This window comes from Triturus cristatus, chromosome 4_1 (assembly GCF_964204655.1).
Source record: "Triturus cristatus chromosome 4_1, aTriCri1.1, whole genome shotgun sequence".
Classification (NCBI taxonomy): domain Eukaryota; kingdom Metazoa; phylum Chordata; class Amphibia; order Caudata; family Salamandridae; genus Triturus; species Triturus cristatus.
Window position 1 is genome coordinate 302994309 of NC_140585.1, and position 26674 is coordinate 303020982.

At 47.3% G+C, this 26674-nt stretch overlaps 1 protein-coding gene across 1 annotated transcript in view; it reads right to left on the reverse strand.

Annotated features, from left to right (window-relative positions):
- Positions 1-26674, reverse strand: part of LOC146854821 (adenosine deaminase 2-like) — a 447289-nt gene that overhangs the window by 389415 nt on the left and 31200 nt on the right. Inside the window, exon 2 of the mRNA XM_085652183.1 lies at positions 23019-23343. Coding sequence (XP_085508309.1) covers positions 23019-23325 — 307 coding nt within the window. The 5' untranslated portion in view covers positions 23326-23343. The remainder of the gene's footprint in view (positions 1-23018; positions 23344-26674) is intronic.

Genomic DNA, 26674 nt, shown 5'->3' on the forward strand with positions numbered 1-26674 from the left:
TATAAAAACCACAGCCGAAAATGAAATGGGGCATACTCTGGGTTCCACCGCGATCACAAGGACAATGTAGTTTTTCCGGGTTTTTAATATAACCCAGTGGAAAGCAGATGAGGTTTATAATGCTCCTATCCCTGAATCTAAATAATAAGATTCTGGTCCATCTACCCAGTTTTTTACATAAATAGGGCTGGGGGGACATCAGGGATTCAATGTGGGATTCCTGGATTGGTAAATAATCAATTGTGGATTGTTTCACAGAAACTGCTCTTTCCCTTTCATTGTGAAAATGCTGATAGAGTGCTCTTCTCACCAAGTTTTTATGGGAGCCGTCAATCCTATCCGGGTATATGAAGAGGTGACCGTAGTTGACACTCACAAGGCTCCTTTCTACCGCATTAATCCATGGGATTAGAGCTACATTATCACTTTTCAAACAATCTAAGATAATCTCACGAGTCAGAGAAGCTGGCGGGTTTTGCCATATCCTTAGCCAAAATAATGCAGGTCTCGCTCTGATAAAATCCTCAACGTATTGTAATTTTAATTCATTGTGACATACAAAGGTCGGTGCACTAATAACTCCCCCCAAGATTTTTCGACAGAATCTGTTCTCTTCGCTCTGTATTGCTTTACAGTTCGAAAACCCCCAGACTTCTGCACCATATGTGCCAGTTGGGAGACATTGGGTTCGGTAAATTTGTAGTAAGCTAAGAACCACATCCGCCTGGCGTGGTTGGCGTAGGGAGGTGATGGAATTAATCGATTTTGAAAGTTTATTTCTCCCCATCGCCACGTGTGGTTGCCACGAACCGCTATTAGAGAATAACAGACCCAGATAGGGGAAAGTGCAGGTGCTTTTTAGGATGTTTGGACCTATCACAATCTTTGGGATTTTATGATTTTTAGGGCCGCAAGTCATTATAAAGGATTTGTTGAAATTAGTGCACAACCCTAGATCGGACATATAATTAACAAATCCCGATATTAGAATACGCAGAGCATTCGGAGTGCGGCCCATAAGGACCGCGTCATCCGCGTAAAGTAGCGCCGGGATAGGTTTCTTATTGATAATTGGAACGTCCTTTGTCAAATTGCATAGGGAATGAGTTAATTCATTGATGTATAAAATAAAAAGCAAGGGGGCCAAGACACAGCCCTGTCTCACCCCCTTGCCGATTAAAATCTCATTTGAAACCTCACCATCATTATTTAGTCGAACTCGAGCTTTCAGGTTGCGGTGAAGATTGGCCAGAAAGTGGACTAGAGGTTCGTCTAAGCCATAATTTAAAAGAATGGACCACAAGCGGGAGCGATTAACGAAATCAAACGCTGAACTAAGGTCCATAAAGCCAAAATACAGAGGAGATCGTTTAGCTCTCGTATATTTGGCCATTATGAGGTTAAGGTTTAAACATTGTTCCACCGTGCCAAGCTTGCTCCGAAAGCCAAGCTGACAACGGTGGATAATGGAGTTTTCGTCTGCCCAGGTACTTATTTTGTCGAATAAGACCCTGCCAAGGACCTTCAGGGTGTTGTCGATCAAAGATATTGGACGATAACACCCCGGGTCCAACCTATTTCCCTTTTTAAAGATGGGAACAATGGTACTACAAGACCATGTGGGAGGGATGGATTCCTTACTTAAGTTATTAAAAAGATTGCAAAGTAGGGGGGCCCAAAACCATGTATTTGATTTTATCTGGTCGATGGACAGACCATCCGGGCCGGGGGCCTTGTTGCCAGCACTATTCGCGATGGCTTCCTCCACCTCCTCTAATGTAATGACAACTGTGTCATCTGGGAAATTATCCTCGGTTGAATTCCCAGCTGTAGCGTAGAGATTTGAGAAATGGCTGACCCATGAATCTCCTGTGATATTACAATTTATCGGGGTGATGTTACTTCCCAGGGCTCTCAGACTTTTTACTTCTTTCCAGAAACCAGTAGTATCTTTTAGGGCAGTTGTTTTAGTGAGATTATCCCAGTGGCTTATTAAGAGCTCTTCAGTTCTGGTTTTTAAAACCTGTTTATATTTAAAGCGTAATGAACTGACAAGGGAAACATCTCGGGGTTTAGCTTCCAAAGCTTTCCTAAGTTCTCTATTGGCCCTTGAACAATTGGTGTCAAACCATCTATGATTATTTGTATTGTGTTCTATTACCGGTCTGGAAATAGCCCTTTTTATTACTACACATAGATCACAAAAGGATCTAGTAATATCAGGGCCACCAAATGTTAGGCAGTTGGAAATCAGCAGGGGATTATTCTTAATTACATTAGTTAAAATCTCTCGATTATTAATCCCTCTCCAGATAATCCTTAGTCTGTCTGTGGATACAATAATATTTTGAACTCCAACCTCATATGGGCCTACAGGCTTTTTAATAGATTTAAGATAAATTACTAATGGTAGATGGTCACTGTATGGGCTGCTGACAACCTCAGACTTAATTAACACTTCACTAAGGGGGGAAGAGGTAAACATATAGTCAATCGTGGTTGAGGAACCACGGCCGATGTACGTGGGGGCCGGTACCTTTCCCTCGTCAATTCCGAAATGGCCCATAACATCATCTAGGTCTCTACTGTATAAAAGATCCAATAGTTCAGAGCCTCGTCTACAGGGCGGAGATGTAGTATAAATATGAGCATTAAAGTCCCCGCCAACACAAATGCCATCGAATAGACCATATTTTTCACCATCCGCAACATCATCAATAAACTTAAACAGTTCTAAAAAGGTGGGGTTAGGATGGTTGACAAAATCATTATTATAAAAATTTATAAAACAAATCTTTAACCTTGCAGCATATTTTACGGCTACCAGATTTTTACTAACCACATTTAGAGGTTCAATTTTCGTGTCCTTAGAAATTTTTGCCCAGATAGATAGACCGCCACTTGGACGTCCCAAAGCAGGAGTTGGTACAATAAGATTGTGGCAAAAGAAACCCTCCAATAGTTGGGTAGATGTACACCATGTTTCTTGTAACATTACCACATCAAAGTTACTTATACAGGTAACCCATTCTTTGATTTTCATCTTACCTGGAAGCCCTGCAATATTCCAACTAATGACACTTAGGGTGTCAGTTGATAGGGTAGTAGTGGAAGAAGTAGGAGTAATGGGACGATCTGAACAAGCTACATGTGGAAGGACTAATCTATCTGGACAAAGTTTATGGATACGTGTAGGATTAACCGTATCCATGGGCACTATGCTAACAACCTTATCCAATATAATAGGAGGTGTTGGTGGTTGTCAGTCTAAACTTCCTAAGTCCGATAAGGCAAAGAATCTGTTAGCTATAGGGATGGTGTTAGAGACTGTCTGAATTGGTCTGTGGGGGGGCCTATAAAAATAGCCCAAAGGGTGAAGGCTTATTGCGGTGAATGTACTGACATGGGTGTTATGTGTGTCCATAAAATATTTTACAAAGTTCGGATGTCTAAAGTTAATCACTATACAGTCCCCGCTAATATTCTTCTGTTGTGGCCCCACCCAACTTACCCTACGAGTTAATATAATCTCATTTGATATGTTCCATCTTGCCCCTTTATGTTTTGTCAGCCAGTTAATGCATTTATTGTGTAGTTGTACCCATGACTCACTTTGGCCTTCTTTTAGAGCGGGTACGCCTGCTAGCACTAAAACATATGGGCAAGATTCTGGAGGTAAGTTGAGGGGCTGCCCTAAATTATTAGTAGGTTTGTTTCTTACTGATGTGCCTCCACCAGTGCTTATGCCATCCGAGGTAGTACCTGTCCTGTCTGTTGAGGAGGCTAGCGGGGTCTTGGCATCCGAAGTTAAGGTACCAGTCATTACTATTCCTTCTAAACCAGTGGGGTCGTGATCAAGGCCCGTAGACAATGTAGGTAAAATGTTAGCTGAAATACTGTTAGATAAAGCAGTTTTATCGACAGTTGGGCCTTGCGTATTTACGTGGCTGGAATCGGCAGCGACATTCTGGCCCCCCTCCCTCAAATCATTACATAGGGTTTCCAATTTACTCATAATTTTGTCACCTCGAACAACATCTAAGCTAATAGTTCCTTTCCTTTTAATTTCCTCTTTTTTAACAAGGTTTTCGATTTTGTCCAGTCTCTTAAAAACAGTATTAAATTGTTTGACTATTTGAATTTCAACTTGTTTAAAAATGGTATCGACAATTGTTTCTATCAGGTTGCCATTAAATTTGAATAAAGAATTTTGATCGGTGGACTCAGTCTGGGTACTGACTGTATTAACGCTACTATCCTTGGATAACATAGAGACCCCACAAATACTTTTGTCCGCAGTTGGGGACTCTAGTCTTCGTGTGAGAGTAGTAGGTCTCTCAGATCCTTCATCCGATGGAGATGAGGAAAGTAGTAAGTCCTCAGTGGCACTTGATATAACTATTTCACAATCTTTAGCTTTATCTTTGTTCCACATACTCTGTGGCGTTGGTTGATTTCTGCATCGGCCTGGTTGTTTCCTTTTGTTTACTATGCATTTCACTGGGCCTCTCTTGTGTTTCTCCCTTGCAAGTTTGTTGGAGCATGACGTTTTATCTGATACTGGCTCCGCTAGACATTCTGTTACAGCAATAGTCTGCAGACTTAATTTTCCAGAGGTCAAACTTAAGGTGTCTACATTGCTAATTGGTTTGATAACTGTTACTATAGGGGAGAGGGGGAGGTCCAGGTTAGATGAGGCCTTAGGAGATTGTGAACATAGCACAGTGGTAGTAGTGGTGGGGAATCCAAAAGACATTCTGCGTTCGGTGTCAGCGATCTCATTGGCGACCATAGTGAGAGCATTGGCCAACAGTGAGTCTATTGATGTGGTCGAATCAACAGGAGCGGCAGTGACAGCGCAAGTAGTTTTCGTTGTGCGTTTACCCATGCTTAGAATGATTACCTGTTTGGTATGTGAAAACAAGGGGGGTGGCCCAGCCCGGCCTCTTCCGTCCCCTAACGGCCACAGACGGCCCGCCCTCTGCCCGGGCTCAGCCCGGCGCCGCCCGCGCGCGGTCCCGCGACGCGGGGCATGACGCCGCTTTTATGCGCCTCGGGGCGCGAGATTGTGAACAGCTGGTTCAGAGGCTGCCGGTAGTTGTAGTCTCCCCCTCCTCACGGCGGCCGCAGGGTGTTCTACTGCAGCGGCGGGAGGGAGAGCAGGACGGCTGTAGAGGGACAAGAAAAGCAGAAGGGCAGGTGAGGGTCCTTCAAAGCCCCCAGCAGCAGCAAGCGTACAGGAAAGCCCCCGCTTCACCGAGGAGGACGCCGCTTTTATGCGCCTCGGGGCGCGAGATTGTGAACAGCTGGTTCAGAGGCTGCCGGTAGTTGTAGTCTCCCCCTCCTCACGGCGGCCGCAGGGTGTTCTACTGCAGCGGCGGGAGGGAGAGCAGGACGGCTGTAGAGGGACAAGAAAAGCAGAAGGGCAGGTGAGGGTCCTTCAAAGCCCCCAGCAGCAGCAAGCGTACAGGAAAGCCCCCGCTCCACCGAGGAGGACGCCGCTTTTATGCGCCTCGGGGCGCGAGATTGTGAACAGCTGGTTCAGAGGCTGCCGGTAGTTGTAGTCTCCCCCTCCTCACGGCGGCCGCAGGGTGTTCTACTGCAGCGGCGGGAGGGAGAGCAGGACGGCTGAGCAGAAACGTCTCTACTCCTCCAGGGGCTGGGGCAGCTCTGGGGTCTGTGGGGGGGGGAGGGGCAGATCTGGGGTCTGAGGGGGGGAGGGGCAGATCTGGGGTCAGAGGGGGGGGGTCTGTGAGGGTCTGAAGCTGAAGGTAACTGCACACCAGACTGGGGTCCTTCCTCCTCTGCAGCAGACTGAACACACCAGGAGAGGCCGGAAGTGATGATACCACCGCTGCTGCAGCTGTCTCTGCCGCCGCTGACTTTATGAAGTGTGTAATCTGCTGTTAGCCAGAAAAGAAAAAGCTTGCACCGATCTCAGCAGCTAGCTTGTATATCCTGCCAAGTTATGTAATTTCCCGTAACCAGAAAATGCCCAGTTCTTTAAATCCATTTGTATTTCAATACCTTACACGGCTATTAGGTATTTGAAGGCCCAGCTTTTTGCATTCCTTAAGCTGTAAATAACTGTACCCTGCAGACTGAGCATTTGAGGAGTAGAATTGTTGAAGTCTCCAACAACACTCTTGAAGTGTTTTCATAGTATGTCTTTTTTTGGAAGTTTGGCAGTCTTTAAAATACCGGAATCTGGCATTCGGCCTCCTGCACCATCCTCTCTATGAACCAAACTAGCTTATCTGCAAGAGAGGCTTCATAATATACACACATCTGGAGTAGTGTCACTGCTCCCTGATTATGTCACCCGCAAATAAGTTACGCTTAGACATTCCCGCTATTGGTGCCTCTATACCCTTATTAGCCCTGGGGCTAGCTGCCAAGGGTTCGATAGAGAAAGTAAATAATACAGGAGACAGAGGGCAGCCCTGACGAGTTCCCCTATTTATTCCAACCGTTCCTGCCAAATTTGAATTTATAAAAACTTTTGCCTGAGCGCCTTGATATATTCGGCTGAGCATATTAATAAACTGCAGAGGAAAGCCGAATCTCTCAAGGCCAAAAAAGAGAGCCTCCCAATGAACTAGGTGGAAGGTTTTCTCAGCAGCTCCCATCATTCTCACAGCGGGCGTCTGGTTCATATTAAAAAAAATGAGCGCTTGGACTAAAACACCTGTGTTAGACGACATCAACCTGCCAGCCACAAACCCAGTCTGATCCGTATGAATTGTCTTCTGAGCTATCGGAGGGATATGATTAGCACAAACTTTCATCCAAATTTTATAATCAACATTCAATAAGGTAATCGGCCTTTATGAATTTACATCTATTGGGTTCTTCCCCTTCTTGACAAACCTTACAATTGTTGATTCCTTAAAAAATGGGTGCCTGTACTCCTACTGGCTGACACTGGATCAAGAACTAAGGTTGCCGTCTATCTGGTATTGATTGCAATGGGACCAGACTTTGGCCTGGGCCTGTGAAATGCCAGGATGGCTGGGGAATAACCAGCCACAAGTGACTGAATGGTCCCTGTCAGAACCAAAAGTGTGAAATCCAGTGGAACATGTATGATTCTGGTTTATGTATTTTACCTCATAGAGTTTAATATACTTTAAAACAGTCGAATCTCTCTGGAAGTGCTTATGCAAGGTATGAATTGTGTCTAACCCCCCACAGTTCTAAAAAATAAACCCAGGGGTGGAGCATTGCATCCCTGATGAGAGTGAGTAATTTAGTAACCTTAGGTCATCATACAATATAAAAATCATAAAGGAAGTTTAAGGCAAATGAAACAAATTATACAACATAATGCACAATTGTAAAAATACAATAAACAGTGTAATAGAAGAATCAGCTGCAGAATTAAAAAAACACACTGCTTGTGAAAGCTGGGACAATTTTAAAAGCAAAGAATTCACTCGGCCACGTAAGACTTTTGAAAGTAAAAGAGAGCTCCCCTTGTATGGGCGCGGAGCTCTTTGCTGGACCAGTGGGAAGGTTGCTGAGTGAAACTAGGCTGAAGCACATCAGGACTGTCTCACTGCTGAGTACAGGGCTCGCTGTGGAAATATATGGCTGCACTGGTAAGAGGCTGGCCCACTGCTCGAGGGAGGCCCTGCGGGCAGCCTGAGATCCTGGTATAATCCTGACGTTTGGGTGGCACTACATATCCACATAGTACCAACCGTTCAGAAATGAGGTGGCCTCTGCTTTCTGAGGGACCCAGAATGGGCTAGGGAACGACTGGTGTGTGGGGGGGAGCACAACAGATAAGGGGGTTCCCTGTACGAGGTAGTTGTATGTTATCTGCAGCATGGGTGGGTCACGCTGATGTCCCCCAGAAGCTGCTTTCTAGATGATCCCTGTCGAGACTTAGGATGTTCATTTCCTATTTTCCTACTTTGCACTGTTTGACAACCTAATTGCACTGCCTACCGATATATTGCACTTCTGGCCGGCTGATGCGAAATAAATTTGTTTAAACAAAAGAGGCCAGCCTACACCTTACGGTCGCTGTAAGGAAATGCCACTTTTTGCAAGATCACTCCCATAGTTTGGGACTGATGCTGCTAGTTTTTTGACTCTGAGAGTGCGCTGAAGCCTGCTAACCAGACCTCGGTGCCAATGCTTTGACCCAATAAAGTGTAGTAGTAGATTGGCTATACCCAACTGGCATAACTTTACTTACTTACAAGTCCTTAGTGCATGGTACCAGGGGTACCCAGAGCCTACAAAATGTCCCACCAGGACTGCAGCACTACCTGTGCCACCCTGGCTGGGACAATGTGAAACCATGTCTTCCAGCCTGCCACTGCAAGCTGGCAGAGCAGTTTTAAATTACCGACACGACTTTGCTATTTAAAATAACAACAAACCTCAAAATCTTATTTTTAATATATATAAGTCACCCCTCCAGCAGGTCTATTGAGACCTAATGAAGGCCACACGACAGCCTTCTGCCATCCTTGGGAGAAGTGTGAATGACTCCGAGGATTAAGAACAGGGGCCTGACGTTTGAACAGGTGTCATCACTCCCTGGCAGGAAGCCACAGAGGGTGTGGATCCAAAAGGCAAGCTTCAAAAGCGAAGCTGCCTTTGAAGGGCAAATGTTGGACAGACACCAGAGGGGATGCGCTGTTGTTGAGGTAGACAGGTTGGCCTTGGGGGCAGAGAGGAGAGACCAGTTGCCAAACTGTTTTTTCCTTGGATGTGGCCGTGTAGCCCTCAGGTAGCCACACCTCTAAGGTGGGTTACCAAGCTCAACACACCAAGAGAGGGTTTCTGTCATCTTGGGAGTGGGCAGAATAGGGAACTCTGGGATTGCTAGATTACATGTTTCACACTAAGTCATCATCAGGTGAAAAACCTCCTACTGGCCAACTGGCTAGTGACCACCACATCACCCATGGGCACTTTCTGGGCATAAATATGGCACTCCTGGCACCCAGAACTCAGATCACATCAAGACTGGAGAGAGGATCGAAGAGGGACTGCCCGGCTGATCCCTGGACCTGGCAGAGAGGCTGTACCAATACTGGACTGCACCTGCTGATCCTTGGGCTACCTGGCTTGTGGAAAAGTCACTCCTAAGCCCCAGACAGAAGAGGTGAACTCAAAAAGTTAGTTGGCTGACTTCCTGTTACAGCACCAGGATCACAAAAGCTGAAGAAGTCTATTCTGGCAGACAGGAGCCACAATTGCCTGCACTGACCACAGACGTGCAGCCTGGCCGACCAGGTCCTGATGCTCAAAAGCTGCACCCAAGTCTGCTGGACCTGGTAGAGCCATTGGAGTGCAGTTTAGTCACCTGAGATGGACACTAGCCTTCACCAAAGGGAACCGCGGGCTTCACTGGCACTGGAGACCAGTAATTCAGTGGCAACTGGACTTTTGCTGGACTGAAGAGGACTTCGAGGGACATCAATCTCTGTGGCCAAAATCGCCCCACCTGGACCGTGAACCAAGGAGTTGCCCCAGGACGACCCTGTTGACTTCAGGGCATCTTACAGCATCTTCAGCATTCTGTATCTCTTGAATCAGGACCACTATATTGAAGTCCATGGCAGTTCAGCCATAGTGCATGGAACTGGACTTGAGGCTGCTTTTGTGCCAAGATAGCTGTTTTACAACTCCTCATTAGCACCCTGACCTTCCCCCTGTTGAATTTGGTCTTCTAACATGGGCCGGAATAATTAAACACAACTCTTTAAAAGTTTTACAAAGTTTCCAAATGGTGCAGTTTCCGATGCTAGTTCGTGTTTTTGAGTGAAAAGCAGAGATTTTCATTTTACTTAAAAATCTCCAGAGCCATTCAGTGGATTTTGTTAATAAATTCATACAAATGCAATCTAATTTTATAAACTGGTGATAGATGTTTTTGTGTTGTGTGACTTATTCTGTGGTTTTGGTACTTCTAAGTGCTTAACTCTTTGTTTAATAATGCTTACTCGAAGCCACAGATACCAAGGGTTAAGCTAAGGGTTAACAAGACCCAGGTTGGTACACTGACAGTAAGGTTACACAACCACACCATGTTTCTCTTCACAGGCACAGCAGCAACATAGTTGGCAGCACAATGCACGTTGGGCAGGCGACGTGGATTCATCTGTATGTGCATTCTGAAATGCCTCCTGGGATTGGTCCACCCATCCAGGAGGCAGAGTTAATCATATGACTACAAACGTTCTTTGTCCTTAGGAAACCATGCTGAACTCAGCAGATATGTGTGACTGATTAGGGACCCTGTGCTGATGCAGGCTTTCATCCAAAATATCTAGTTTAACCCGTGATGGATGGCACTTGGCAGGACTGCTGGCATGGAGCTTCAGATTGTTTTACATTAATATATCACAAAGACCTTGGACTTAATGATGGGACTGCTTAGTGGAATTAAACATTAGCTTATGAGATCTGAGTATAATTTTCAGGTTGGAAGTTTCAATGCTGGCAGGGCAAACACAGCTTTTCATCCTTCCAAAGTGAATAAAATGAATACCCTGGGTTGATTAATAGTCACACCACGTATGTGTAGTGGTAGCAACTGCAAAACTGTTAGTATATGTGTTATGTAGAAAACAGTATTGTTGGATGTGAATGAATGAATGGAACATTTTGTCAAACATATTTTATTAGTTTTTTACAAAGTACAGCGTACGACAATGCTATCAAGTCACCCCTCGCAGGGGGTCTCTGGATTCAATGAGACTGTGAGTGGATAATTACTCATAACAGCCAGTATCAGTCCAACCCCGGTATCACTGGATTGCTAAAAAGGGTTACAGTTCCTTGTATTAACGGGGGTGGGTGAGATCTATAACAGCATATAATGATAGCCAACAAGTCTGCGTGCGTCCCATCTTTCTTTTGCGATGGAAAGCGCATGAAATCACTTTCCGGAGGGAGTTACCTGGATAGCATACATTTGTGCAAGAACAATCCCCAACTGGGGGAGAACAGAAACAAAGAGAAAAATAACCCCTCCCCCCCACCCTACCCAACAATGGTGGCGGCGACGTTCAAATAGCTAGTCTGACTGTGGGCGTGTAAGGTAGTTTTATAGTTGGAAAAGATAAAAGGCTCTAATGGACGAAGGGTATACGGCAGATGGTATACCTCGTGAAAGGAAGGCACCCAGGGGTCCCGATCTGAATTCAAAGTTCTTAAAATCGTCCCGAAAGACATCTGACATTCGTTCCAGACTGAGTAGTTTCCATAGTCTAGAGTGCCAAAGAGAGATCGCTGGTGCCTCCCTCCTTTTCCAGGCAGCTGCCAGGGGGACTTTTGCTGCGCCTATACATAGCCACATGATTGTTTGTCTGCTCGAGTCTGGTGTTCTAGTGCAGGATCACGTAGACCCAGAAGGACACCCGCCATGGTAGTTGGGATAGGGTAACCCAGCATATCTTTAATGAGCACAAGTATTTCCTCCCAGAATGGGCGGATAGTCGGGTGATCCCACCAGATATGCTGAAAATCTCCCAGTAGCCTGCACCCTCTCCAGCATCTGTCAGAAGCGGAGGGAAAGATTTGCTTGAACCTAGAGGGGTGGAGATACCAGTCCACCATGGTCTTTAGGTGGGCTTCCCATAGGTCAGAGGAATGATTGAATCGTGTAATGTCCATCCATAGGTGTCCCCATTCAGTGTCCGAAATACCACAGTGTAGAATGTCTTCCCACATGGACATGTACCGTGGTCTCGGGGAAACTGTAGTGGTGAGAAGGAACTTGTATATAAATGAAATCGCCCCCTTAATAGCTGTGGTCTTAGTGAGGAAGGATTCAAATTACGTGAGGGGGCGGGTAGCTGCTTCACGTATTTGCGGTGTTAGGGCCCAGTGCATCAATTAGGTGTAATGACATCGCTCTGAGGGTCCAAGGCCATAGTCTCGCTGACAGTTGTCGAAGGTGAGAGGGTCATAGTTATGAAAAAGGTGAGTCAGAGCAAGGCATCCTCCATCCCTCCAAGCATCGAAAGGTCCCTCTTGAATACCTGGCGGAAACTCTGGGTTAAAATGGAGTGGCGTAAATGGTGAAGGGAAATAGGTCCACCTTTCGTCTCCCGCTACCGTATCCCATACTTTCAGTGTGGTGTGTGTGGGCGAAGCAATGTAGGCTCTATCTTTTTTGGGGTGCCAGACCAAGTCCCAGATAGTTCTCCCAGCCACACTACGGTCCATGTAGCCAATGTTTGTCGGATTCCCTTTTTGACCACTCGACCAAGACTCTCAACTGTGCTGCTTTGTAATATAACTGGATGTCTGGGAGGCCCACTCCTCCCTCTGTGCGGGGGCGACGCAGCAGGGAGAAGGAGAAACATGCACGTCCCCCTTGCCAAATAAAATGTAGGATCATAGACTTAACTCGTCGGAAGAAGTCCCTCTCTAGTTCTATGGGTAGAGCCTGGAATAGATAAAGAAGCTTAGGGAGGAGTGTCATTTTCACTGCATGAATCCGGCATAGTCAAGACACTTTGTAAGTTCTGCTTGAATACGAGTGAGAATGGGCGGAAAATTAGCCACATAGAGCTTTTCAATCTTCTGCGTCAGATGGACCCCCAGGTATTGTATGGAGGAGGAAGACCATGTGAGGGGGGTAAGAGGTTGGAGTCTGTGGACCTCTGTTGGTGGCAATGTGAGGTTAAGGAGATAAGATTTGCTAAAATTTATTTTAAAGCCTGCAACTAATTCGTAACGTTCAAGTTCTGTCTGTAGGGCTGGGAGAGATGTGGCGGGTTCGGAAAGAGATAGGAGGACATCATCCGAGAATAAGGAGATTTTGTGGGGTTCCCCAGTGAATGGTATCCCTCAAATACTGGAATTATCTCTAATTGCCATTGCCAGGGGCTCAATGCTAAGAGCGAAAAGTAGGGGCGAGAGGGGACACCCTTGTCTAGTGCCTCTAGAGTGGAAGAAGGAGGATGAGCTTACCCCGTTGACTACCACCCTGGAGCGAGGTTGCCGATAATTAGCGCTGATCATGGTTAGAAATTTGGTTGAAAATCCGAATGCCTTGAGGGTGTGGGACAGAAACGCCCAATTAAATCGATCAAAGGACTTCTCGGCGTCTAGACCCACGAGGACAGCAGGTATCTGACGTCTGTTGGCCTTCTCAATGAGGTGAATAATTCTACGGGTGTTGTCGTGAGTTTGGCGGCCTTTAATGAATCCAGACTGGTCAGGGTGTATGAGGTCAGGCATGAGGTCATTCAGTCGTTTGGCTATGATGGAGGAATATATTTTGGCGTCTAGGTTTAGAAGTGCAATAGGGCGATATGAGGCACCGTGTTGGGGATCTTTCCCAGGTTTCAGTATTACTGAGATCATGGCCTCAGTCATGGATGTAGTGGATTCGCCTTCTTCGGCCATCTTATTGAAGAGCCGCGTGAGGTAGGGGCAGATGTCGGGGGCAAAGGTTTTGTAGAAAAGAGTGGTATACCCATCCGAGCCTGGGGCTTTAAGGGGTTTAAGGGCTTTAATCACTAGAGTGACTTCTTTATGGGTAATGGGAGCGGAAAGTAACTTGATCCATTCTGTGGAAACCTGAGGTAGTGGCAGTGCCCGAAGATAGTCCTGTTGGGCGTCAGTATCAAGGTCATCACCAGTGTAAAGGGCGTCATAAAATGCGCCAAAGATTTCGGCTTTGTCTTCCTCCCTGTGCATAACCCCCCCCCCCCCCGAGGGACCCTCAATGCCACCTATGTACTCTATCTCCCGTTTATCTCGTAGTTGCCTGGCTAGGTGTTTACCGATTTTATTGCTTTGAGAATAAGATAAGTGACGGTGTTTAAGGAATGTAAACTCAGCTCTGTTGGTATTAATGGCACGAAGCTTGCCGCGTAGTGCTGTCAAGTTGCAGAGGGTTTGCCGAGTAGCATTTAATTTGTGGGCATTTTCGACAGAGGCCTGCTCCTGCTCTAATTGCTCCCTTTCCCTAGCTCGCTGCGCGTTTAGTGCTGACTTAAGTGCAATACACTTCCCCCGGAAGACTGATTTGAATGCGTCCCAAGTGGTAAACTCCGATGTATCCTCCGGTTTGTTAACCTCAAAAAAGTCCGTAATGCTGTCTAACACAGGATTCTTTATCTCGCACCAACGAGGCCGGAAAGTACCACCTGGGCGCAGTCGGTGCATCCCCATACCAGGACAGGCAGATGGAGACCAAGCTATGATCGGACACAGAGAGGGGGAATATTTTGGCTTCCTGAAGGGAACCCAATAGGGACTGACTAATAAAAATATAATCCAGCTTGTAGTATGTACGGTGAACGTGGGAGTAAAAGGTATAGTCTCGAGTGTGTGGGTAGAGAGTACGCCATGAATCTAGCAGGCCTAGGTCTTGGATTTGTTGTTGAATGTCAGCGGAAAAATAGCCCAGTTCTGAGTGCTGTGAGTGTGTACTGTCTATTTCGTTTTGTCAGGTCAAATTAAAATCACCCATGAGGACTATCTGTCCCTCCACAAAATCCAGCAGTTTCTCCAGCAGTGCGTGTAGAAACAGCGTCTGACCAGAATTGGGTGCATATAGCGCTACAAAGGTACAAGTTTTCCCTCTCAGACAGCCCTTGACCATGATCCACCGGCCCTCTTTATCGCTAAGAACATCTAGGGATTGGAAATGTATGGTAGAGCAGAACAGCAGGGCCACTCCTCTATGTTTTGTAAGAGCCGAGGATCTGTAGATCAAGGGGTATTGTTTGTGTCTGAGGCGTGTGTTTTCGGATCTGGCTGGAGCGCCACTACGTCTAAATGGTGATCAATAATATACTTCCAAACCTTCTGGCATTTTTGAGGGGAATTAAGGTCTTTGACATTCCAGGTTCCAAAGGTAAGTGTCATATTGTCAGTGGGAGATGTATCGACTCTTAAGAAGCTCCCCTATTCCATGAGGAGGTTGTGTTGCCCATTCACTTCATCCGTAGGTGCGAAAAGAACAAAGGGCCCGCCAGAGCTACATGATAAAAAGCCGCCTCCATTTCCCCCCCATCCCACCCCAAACCCCCAACAGAAAGAAAACTTTCAAATAAAAATGCAATTCTAAAATTTGCTATCAGAGCTCCGCTGGGAGCGTAAAGCCCCCACGGATACCAGGGGGGACAACGGGTTTGAGGTCCCCATCCACGCACACCTCAACTCAAGAGGAAAAGCTTAACACGCCTACAAACTCAAGAAGAAAAGCTTAACATTTTCTAGAAATTACTGAAAAACAATTACAAGCATAGGTCCCTCACATACTGGAAGCTCATATAAATTGTCTGCAAAGGAGGATAAGGCATGTTAAGGCATGACGCCAACCCTGTTGGTGTAAACCCTGATGCATATAAGAGATCAGCGCACACTGATGGAGCTAGCATACAGCTTTGAGCAGGTGAAAAAAAAACAAGCTAAAGGCATTGTTCTTACTTATGGAGAGGAGGCAGTCCGTGATTGCTCCGATTCTTCCCCGGATAACTGGAGCCCAAAAAGTCAGGGCCCAGGCAGATCTTGGTGATGACAATCCTGGACAGTGGCCGGGGAGCAACAGTAGTCCTTGTGTTCCGCCCCCGCCGTCAGCTATCACCAGGGGAAGAGCACGGTGAAAGAAAAAATCGTGGAGGGCCAGGACCCCTATCAAGCACAGAGGATAGTCAGTTCATCGTCCCAGAAGCGGACCTCGGCCAGTCATCGGCGGCCCCTGCGTGTATTTACTGACCACCCATACGACATTGGTGGCCCCTGAGAATGGTCTCCATTTTTATCTTGTGTGGTGTTCGAGTCGTCCGTCGGGAGGCCTAAGAGTGCCAGACCCTCCTTCAGTTCAGTGATGTGACGGCGTTTGTTCTTAAAATCAAAACTAAGTCCGAATGGATACGTCCACCTGTACCGGATGTGATCCTCTCTTAGTTTGGTAGTAATGTCTCTAAACAGTTGTCTCTGTGCCAGAGTTGCCGGCACTAAATCTTGGTAGATGGAGCATGGATGATTTTGGAATGAGATGGAGCTTTTTGTCCTGGCCGCCTGTAGCACCGTCTCCTTCACTTTGAAAGAATGGAACTTCGCCAGGATATCGCGCGTTTTTTTCTTCTCACCAGGTTGCAAGGTGCCCACGCGGTGTACCCTGTCCAGCTTAATTTTGAGGGTTTGTGGGGCCAGAACCTCTGCAAACAGTCCCTCAAACAAAGGCAGCTAGGTCGGGCCCCTCTGCGCCCTCTTCAAGGTCTCTGATACGTACGTTCTCCCTCCGAGACCGATTTTCAAGGTCCTTCGACTTGAGCAGAGACTGGTGTAGCTGTTCCTGAAGGAGGCGGACTCTTGCTCCTGGGAATGCGTCTCCAAGTCAAGGACTCTGGTGCCCACGGAGTCTACGTCTTGCTGGAGGGAGGTCAAGCGTTCCGTTAGATCTGTCTGTAGCTGATCTATCGAGGATTTAATGTCCTGGCTTAGGTCATTACGAAGTTCAGTTTTAAAATCCTTGAACATAGCTGCCAGATCCGCTTTCGTGATCGCCATGGCAGTGGCTCCCGTGTCGCCCCACAGCGTCGAGCATTTTTCTGGGGGGATGAAAAAATCTGAGACTTTACCCATCTCTTTGCACGTCGTCTTCTTTGGCGGCATAGGGCGCGGACCAGGCTGGCCCCTGAGCAGCTAGCAGAGAAGGCGAAGCTGCTGCGCCCTAGGTTGCAGGTGGCCGAGTGGGGCGATTAAGGTAGAGAGAGGGCCGTCGGGCTCCCAGGCGCGGCCACTGTGAACGATAGGTAATCTTCTAGCTAGGGATGCATTATTGAGGCTATATCGTGTCCAGTTGGTGCCAGTATCACTATGCAGGAGTATGACCAGCAGATAAAGACCGATGGAAGGCGGTATAAACTGTGGCCCGTCTGGCCGAGTTGGAGCGAAGAGGCAGCGCACCCAGTGTCAGTGGCGTGGGCCGGGTCTGGGCCCTTAGGTGTTGGTAGCTGGCAGTGGTGAGGTGTACTGAGGCCAGGACCCTCTGGGGCGCGATCGCTACTTCAGAACTGGTGTCACCACAATCATGCAGGCTCGGGGGAAGATCAAGACTGTGCTACGAAGCTTCGGGGCAATCCAGAGATGACAGAAGCCACAAACCGTTAGCTGGTAAGGAACAACAGGCTGGAGAGTCAGGGGTAGACCTCAGGACGTGTAGGTAGCTAGTACTAAGATTAAGGCGAGCCAGGGGAAGCACTGATCGCCATCTGTATGTCGCCGACGGCCGCCATCTTAAAGTCAGGCAGACGCTGGAAGGGTTATCCCAGTGGGGGCCGCCTCCAAATTAAAGTTGTGAACAAGGCCCCCCCGGCATGGAAGGTTCAGCGGGAGTCTCCGTGGGCCAGCAGGATGCAGGCATCAAACACACCTCCCGGAGGTGATTCCGATCAGCGGCGTCCTCGGCAAGGTGCCGACCGCCATTTTGTGCGCTGCCGTCTCTCTCCTCCACTGAGGATTTCAGGCGCATCCGCGGCACCAGGAACGATCAAAGCAGCTCCGCAGATGCCCCACAAACTCCGCCTCAGGATGGAGCATGGGCGCCGGAGAGGAAGCCCTACAGTCGTCTAGAACCGGGCCGGAGCAGCGAGTGGACCGGGAGCCGAGATGGTCTACGTCCGATCGGCCATCTTTGCCTGGCCACTCCCCCCGAATGGAACATTTTGAGCGCACTGCAGCCCAAATTGCAACTAGGCGGCGAGATCTGCCATGGCCTTTATGAGTAGTCAGTTTTTGCAGATGATCTGGGCCTCTGCCCCGGTATGCCTCATGGACAATGAGAGAACCTGGCTTCTGTTTTTGAACTTACTTGCAAGTAAAACTGCAGTCATGATGATGGGTGCCCAGACCACTCAATGATCGTAAACAATAGGAGGAAGCTCAGACCAAGTTTGCAAGTTAGGACCTTAGAAGTCATCAAGGACTCTGACCGGTTCGAGACCTCAACTAGCTCATATGACCAGTTCTGGACTTGTCATTTGAAGATTCTAAAAAAGACTACTTCCATCCCGTCATGGCCAACAAAGTTCTGAAAGAGTGCATCAGTAGTCTCACCAAAACACTTTGGGGCCGATTACGATTGCGGAAGGCCCGTCACCGCCAGCCATGCAGTGGCGGTCCTTCCTCAATCAGACCGCAAGATTCCCCCTGCCACATTATGATGGAAGAGGGAATCGCACTCAGACAGTGGCGGACGCAAAGATCGTCCACCACGGGACCGCCAAATGCAATCTTACAGATTGAATGGCGGACGGTCCAGATAGCCTAAATTAGGATGCTGGCTACAGCCGGCCTTTCCATGGCGGTGATGTTGCCATGGAAAGGCTGGTGGGAATTTCCCTTGTGTTGGGGGATGTGAGGGTGCACTGGGGGAACCCATGGTACCCCCCTACATTCCACAGCACTACGTGGCAGGCACTGTGTGGTGCCTGCCACGTAGTGCAGTGAAATGTGTAACATGGTATTTTAACATCGCGGCAGCAGCACCCGACGCAATATTAAAAAGCAAGATCCGACCGCCATGGCGGCGGTCGGGTGTGCGGTCGGGTGTGCGGGACCGCCGCATGTATGGCGGACATTCCCGGTTCCCACCAGGAAGGCGGATGGACTGGAGTCCGTCCGCTATCCTAATGACCCCCTTACTCCAGAAACTGCAGTGACTGAAAAATGCAACAGCAACAAGAGAAGTGACCATGTTATTCTAACACCAGGAGCCCTTCATTGGCTTCCATTTAAATCCCTTGCATGACCCACAGAGCGCTGCTCAATGAGGACCTATATTTCCTACATCGTATATTTTCAGTAGAATCCATGAATTTACCTTCAGTCCTCCACAAAATTCAAAGTTTTGCCTACAAACACCGCAAAGAGCAGATAAGTCGAAAATCCCTTTCTCTGTTTGCCACCAAGGTCTGAAACTCTCCCATTAACATTTAAATACATCTAAATTAATTTTAATATTAGGAAAGCCCTGAAAAAAATCCCTATTCCTGGCTTACTTTTTATGGGATGCATCTGTCTGGCATTTCACCTAGGCCACTGAATCACTCCTTCCAAGCAAATGGAGAACTTCAACCTGACCACAGATGACAGATCTTCTCTAGAGAATCAAGTCTCTGAGATCTCCTTCTCCTTTTATCACCTCAATTCTCTCTGTAGGATCCGTTCTTCCCCTGGAGTCCCCGTCCCCATGATCCCATCATTAAAGAGGGAGATCTACTGGTGCCTGTCGCCACATGTAACAGAAGAGTTGGTAGGGCCTTCCCATTGCAGATGATGAAAGCAGGAATTCATGTGTGGTTAATATGAGATTCGAGAAGCCTTGCAGCTCTTCAGCAAGATTGTCAAATCGTAGCCATTGATCTTTAGGGAGTGTATCCATTGGCTCATGTTCTTCCCTCAGGAGCACAGGGAACCTAGGTGGTCAGTGTGCTGTGCAAATGGCATAGACATACAACTCTACCTGCAATATGGATCGGCAATCTGTGTCATTTTTGTTTAGTGCCAGGAAATCGCTAGTTGGAGACAGGTGGTGATCTCCAACCCATTACATAAAAAAACAACTTAACATAGAAATGTTCTTCACAACTCAACTTTACTGAACCTGTTAAATGATTTGGCACCAAGAATAATTATTCGCACTAATAGAACTCCCATCCATTTGCCCATTTATGTCCAACCCGAACTGCCAAGCCAGGTTCTTCCTGAACTAGAACACAGGCAACCTAGAACCGGTTCTGCTTTAGTTATTAGCTCATTAGCCAGGTACACCATGGCTCCAGTGACTCAGTGAGCACGGGACCTATGCCTGGGCATACTCATGCAACTTAGGGCTGTACATGAAACACACAAAAAGCGATGGGAGGCTGCTTGCAATAATTCTAACCATGCACTCGGGGTAGCACTCCAGCTCATCCTTTGGTTTGCCCACCATACCACCTGAGTTTGGACCCAACCATATGCAAATCAGTTGTGACCCAGATCCTCATGGGTGCAGTTCACCTCGAACTGCCAAGCCACCTCCTCCCTGAACTGAAACACAAGCAACCCATGACCGATTTTGCCCCACTTATGGGCTCATCAGCTGGGTGCAGCTTGGTTCCAGTGACATAGTGAGTATGGGACCCATGTCTGGGCATACCATGCCACTTAGGGCGGTACATGAAACACACGAAAGGTGATGGTAGGCTGCCTGCAATAAGTCTAACCTCGGGCAAACGCTTTGTGGTAGCACTCCAACCCATTGTTTTTGTGCTCACCATGCCACTTCAGTTTGTACCCAGCCATTTGCAAATCAGTCTTGACCCTGCTCCTCATGGGAACAGTCCAGCCCGAACTGCCGGGGCAGGTCCTCCTGGTCAAGACTTATTTACATATGGCGGAGTCCAAACTGAGGTGGCATGGTGAGTAAAAACAATGGATTGGGATGGCGATTGCCAGTGGGTGAGATTAATTCAAGCATTCCATCCATCACATTGTTGTTGGAACACAATAGAAAGGCATTGTGTGAGAGCTCGGTGTTTGTCGCAGTGGTGAGTAAGCTTTGCATGGGGCTGGTCAGGATGGAAAGTCACTTTGAGAGCTCTCTTTGCTATCTTAGTCCTGGGATAGCTGTGCATGGGGCTGGTCAGGATCACAAGGCACTGTGTGAGAGCACACTTCAGTATCTCTGTACTGGGCTGACTTTACATGATGCTGGGCAGGATGGAAAGTCACTGTGAGAGCTTGCTTTCGTGTCTCAGAACTGAGAAAGATTTGCATGGGGCTGAACACGATAGGCATTATGTGAGAGCTTGATGGGTGTCTCAGTACTTGAAGAGCTTTGCATGGGGCTGGTCAGGATAGAAAGCCACTGTGTGTGAGCTCACAATGGTGACTCAGTACTGAGATAGATTTGTAACAGACTGTTCAGGATAGAGAGTCACTGTGAGAGCTCAGTGGGTGTCTCAGTTCTTGAATAGCTTTGAATGGGGCTGAACAGGATAGGAAGTAATTGTGCATGAGTTTACTTTGGTAAGCTAGATTTGCATGGGGCTGATCAGGATAGAAAGTCTTTTTGTGAGAGCTCAGTGGGAGTATCAGTACTGGGAAAGCTTTGCATGTGGGTGCTTAGGATAGAAAATCATTGTGTGAGTGCTCAGTAAATGTCTCGGTACTGGGCAAGCTTTGCATGTGGGTGGTTCGGATAGAAAATCATTGTGTGAGTGCTCAGTAAATGTCTCACTACTGGGCAAGCCTTGCATGTGGGTGGTTAGGATAGAAAATCATTGTGTGAGTGCTCAGTAAATGTCTCACTACTGGGCAAGCTTTGCGTGTGGGTGGTTAGGATAGAAAATCATTGTGTGAGTGCTCAGTAAATGTCTCAGTACTGGGCAAGCTTTGCATGTGGGTGGTCAGGATAGAAAGTCACTGTGGGAGCTCGCTTTCATTTCTCAGTGCGGGGACAACTTTGTACTAGGATGGTCAGGATAGGAAGTGATTGTGAGAGCTGAGCGGGTATCTCAGTACTAGGATAGCTTTACATGGGGCCAGTCAGGACAGAATGTCACTTTGAGAGGTTGCTCGGTTTTTCAGTACTGGGACAGCTTTGCATATGGCTGGTCGGGACAGAAAGTGATTGTGTGAGAGCTCGTTAGTGGTCTCAGTTCTGGGATAGTAGCTGTGCATATGGCTGGTTAGGATAGATAGTCACTCTGGGGCATATTATCAAGGACGACGTTCTGGTGTGCACATGGGCTTCTATTGGAATTCTCTACGGCATATTATCAAGCCCATTAACGCCGCTTTAGCTGCAGTTTCCTGCCGCTAAAGCGTCAATAATTCTAACACCGTCCTTGATAATATGCCCCTCTGAGAGCTTGCGTCAGTGTCTCAGTACTGGGAAAGCTTTGCATAGTGATGGCGGCCAAGGTAGAAAGTCACTGTGAGAGCTAGCGTCTGTGTCTCAGTACTGGGATAGCTTTGAATGGAGCTGGTCAGGTTAAAACTCATTAGTAGGCGTCTTATTACTGGGATTACATTGCTTGTGGCAGGTCGGGATAGAACATCATTGCATGGCCTTGGTGGGCATTTCAGTATTAGGAGAGATTGGCATGGACAGGTTAGGATAGGAGCATACTGTGAGAGCTCGGTGGGAGCCTCAGTGTCGGGATTGTTTTGAATGGGGCAGGTAAGGATAGAAGTTCATTCTGAGAGCTTGGTGGGTGTGTCAATATTGGGATTGTTGTAAATGGGGCAGGTCAGGAGGGAAATGCATTGGGATAGCTTTAAAGCCATCTCAGGATTGCTTGCACGGGATGGTCAATATAGCATTGCACTGTGAGAGCCAGTTGGGCATTTTCGTAAGGGATTTACTTACAAGGCCCAGGTCAGGATGGAAATGCACTGTGAGACCTTAATGGGCGTCTAAGTACTGGAATTGCTTTTCCTGGGGTAGGGTAGGATGGAAATGCACTGGGAGAGCTTGATGGTACCTCAGTACACCTTTGAACGTGGCTAGTCAGATGGACTGTGAAAGCTCCAAACATCTTTTTGCAATGTTCTGCTTGCTGAAGCCTTACACCAGGACAGTTGCATGGCTGAAAAAATATGACCCCGTGTGAGAAACTTTCAGTGCACTGTTTACAGTGAGGCATAGTGACCAATCCTTTTAACATGAGCATTTTCTCTCTTTATAATCCACACAGACATCAATGCTCAAGCTCTCTTTTGCTTCCATAGATCCCCACATAAAACACTTCCATACATAAAGGCGCTCCTTTGGATTCTTAGGCAAAGAACTTAAAAAAACCTCACCATTGAATTTAGAACTAATCACAAACAGTTCACCTTCAGAAACATGCCTAGTGTGCAGGTAGACCTCTCTTTGGACCCTTCTGCTGATCTAATTTCATCAGGTTCAATTTAAACTGTTTTTCTGAGCACCAAGAGGCACTCAGAAGTGGGGGAGATCATTGCACCTCACAAGAGATAAATCAAATAAAATGTAAACATTTTTCAACCTCTGTGGACCCAATGGTTACCTTTCGGCATTTTCTTCAGGTAGCTAAAGACGGTACTCTGATCGATGATACCCTTCGCTCTAAAGAAGTGGATGCTGGGAGGGAAGGTCCCCATCCTGGTAGTTTCTATCACCTCTTCCTGCTTAAGCTTCATGAGCATCTGGTTGGCGCGGGCCTCATCTGCATCCAGCAGGATGCTGCCACCCGTGAGCATGGTGAGCTCCTTTTCCATCAAGGAGTCACGGTCGAGGGGCAACGGTACAAGGTGATCTACACAGGTCAAGCAAAGGAGAAGCCACGCTGAAGGCCAGGTGTGGAGGACTCCCATGATTACCTGTTCACTGAGCTGGGGAGGACAAGAATACACAAGTCAATGCACATTTTAATGTCCTTAGGAGTGCATTTTTAATTAAAAGAAAATGATGCTTAGTTTAAATGAATTTTAGTTAGCATAACCAGCCTTCAGTTGACATGACTAGGCCAAAGTAAACCAGTGTTGATATTCATTGTACAGTGACGAAAAAGAACTATGGTTTTAAATTACATGAACGTGCTTCCTATGTGCATGTCCCTCTTCTGTGTTTTTTCATTTCAGAAAATAAACGAAACAGAATTCATTTCATTGCACAGTTTACGGTCCGAGCTGAAATGTATCATTTTGTGTTCCTCGAGAAAATAGCCATGTGTAGAATATTTCTGTATTTGTAACAAATTTAAGTTTGTTTGCCCGAATCTGCTCTTAGAAATTATTCATCAGTTGTACTCTCTATTCTTTTGATTGGTTGCACAAATGTCATGCTATGCTCTTCATATACTAGGTACGACTTAATATAATTATGCACAAAAGTGTATATTACTAAATGTTTCTTATTTGATGTGTCATCATTTCTTGAGAAATCATTAGTTTATGTGTACATAACTTTATTAGTATAGTCCAATTATGTTTCATTTCACCATGTCGAGTGTGTGATTATCACTACCTGAAACCTTTTAGATGTGCTCTTTTTGGGAGATGTGCCAGACATTTTGCTTACTTCCACGAAGGCAGACTCCACGTCAGTCTGTCTATACTTAGACTTTTCTTGCTTTCCAAACTGTGCAGACTCTGAGCTAGTCTGTCTATTGATTTATGTTTAGCCTTTCCTTTTGAACTGAGAACACTTTATGCTAGTCTTTTTTGTTAAACTATTCATTGGTTCTGGCTATTTACTTACTTTGTGGTCGATCTTATGTTGATCTTCTTGCAGTTTTATTGTTTGATGCATTTTTAATGCTGGTTTGTATTTGAATAACTAACTATGGGACGTGCTGCTGCAGGGGACGAGCAGAGGCCAAAGACGCCAACCCCCGCAACTTTCTCTGGGATGGGACTCGGTCCCCTAAAACGCATTGCCGCAAGCTGCGTGGGAGGAGAAGCCTCATGTGATGCTTTTTCAACGCCAGGAGTCTCCGTAGCACGGGCCGTGCTGCTGCAGGGAACAGCGTAGGCCAGAGAAACCAACCTCTGCAACTTTCTTTGGGGTGGGACTCGGTTCCCCAGAATGCATTGCTACAAGCTGCCCGGGAGGAGGAGGAGTTTCCTGTGACGCATTTTCAGTGCCGGGAGACTCCCGCCGCATGGGACACGCTGCTGCATGGGAAGAGGGGAGGCCCAAGATGCCAACCGCAGCAACTTTCTCAGGGGTGGGACTCGGTTCCCCTGAACACATTGATGCAAACTGCCCAGGATGAGGAGCATCCCTTAACACCTTTTCAGCACCTGAAGAATACCGCTGGGCATGCGGTGTGCCCAGCGGCGCCCGGGTTAGGTCCAGGCCAAGGGCAGGCCCGTCTGCACCCGACAGCGGCTGAACGAGGCTGGGCTGGGCCAGACCTCTTGACCCCACCATCTGGATGTTCCTGCAGCCAGTTGAGAGCCGAGGCAGCTGATAGAGGTACTGGGGCAAATAAGATTGTACGGTTTTTAGTTGTGTGTCAGGTTTTTTTACATCGTGCTGCTTTGGCCTGTACCCGTCCCCTAATTCACACGCTATAAAAACTGTAATAGGAAAACCACTCTAGCTCCAACAGTCACAACACAAGCTCCACTCTGGAGGTTTTTTTTACAAAAAAATCAGCAAAGAAACTGAACTGACGGAAAGAAGATTATCTCCAGTCCTTCCCCCTTACTCTCTCTCCCAGACTTGACCAGGGAACAGGAGGCTATTGACATTGAAATCGAGCCCCATCCACTGGCCCCACTCTCTCCTATAGTGAATATAATGACAATTGAAATGTATGTGTAATTGACAGTGTAAATAGTCCAAAAGTCCCTGTCTGGACCAAGGAGGACTCTGTACGATTGTGAGCAATCGGGGGGAAAGAAAAAGGACAGAGGCGGCCACAAAATGCAAAAGGCAGTGCCCTGTGATGAAAAAGACCCGGCAAGATCTAACCAAGGACGGTATTATCAGGTCCAGGGGAGAAGAGGGGAGGGGGGTACTTCATGATCATGAGGATTCCTTTTTTATTCAGGTCAGCCGATTCATATTGGACGCTTTGAAGCCCATTTTAGCTCGCCTAGGCTGCAGTGAAGAGCAACTCCGCCGTGTGGCAAGTGACTCAAAGGAGAAATCTGACTGTAGTATGAGTTGTAAGACAAGGAAGGATGATACTGCTCATGCTGCCCACACTGCCCATACCAGCAAACAGGAAGCTGCCCATTCAAAAAAGGGTAACGCCCCCACACCACCTTCAATCCCAAAACATCTGAGATCTGCCAAAACCGATTACCCGAGACAGGAGGGACATCGAGGAGCCAACGGCTATGAGGCAAGACCTTAGAGCAGGGAATGTATAGATCAGGCCCATCACCTTGGCCATGACCTTCACTATGGCAGACAATTCGCCACTAATCAAAATCCTAAAAAACTTGCACCCCGCACAGAAAGGGGGCGCAAGATCTGCTTAACCTACCCCCATATTGCACTCCATACACATTGATATCACACCTTTGTGAATAGACCAAAATGAGGATTCTATGTCAGGACTGGAGGCGAGGATTATGCCTTCTATTCTTCACTTTATTACTCAGCAGCCAATATTAAACAACAGACTACATTTCCCATCAAACCCAGGGAAACTGTAGTCAACAAAAAAAAACAATCAACAATATCCTTAGTCCACCAATCAGGGTCCTCCAGCACCCATGTAGTCCTCTCTCACTGGCCCTTCCTCCTCTTTCTTTGCTGCTCAGCATGGAGTACGAATATGATGATGATGCCTATGGATGGGATGATGCCCTGACCAACCGCCAATGGGACGAAGACTTTTATGAGGCGGTAGACACCTCTGTCTATCGGGTTGTGGGGGAAACAATGGCTCCCTTAGAAGACCGGCTTATGCAGCGCATTGATCAAGCACTGGCGCGATTTGTGAACGCCCCGGCGACTCCTACTCCTCCGCCCTTGGTTGTTCCCGTGGTTGTTCCTGTGACTTCCCCTCCACCGCCCAAACGCCCACGTGATGCTTTTGACAAGCTTAAACAAGCTTTTCTTGCTAAGCAGCCTAACTTGCCTCAGGGGCCTTCCCCTGTTCTTCCTCCTCCCACGGGTGCGGCTGTCCCGGTCCCTGGGCCCTCTATCCCATCTGATGCCGCCCCAACGCCCGACGTTTCGGACATGTTTGATCCGGATGAA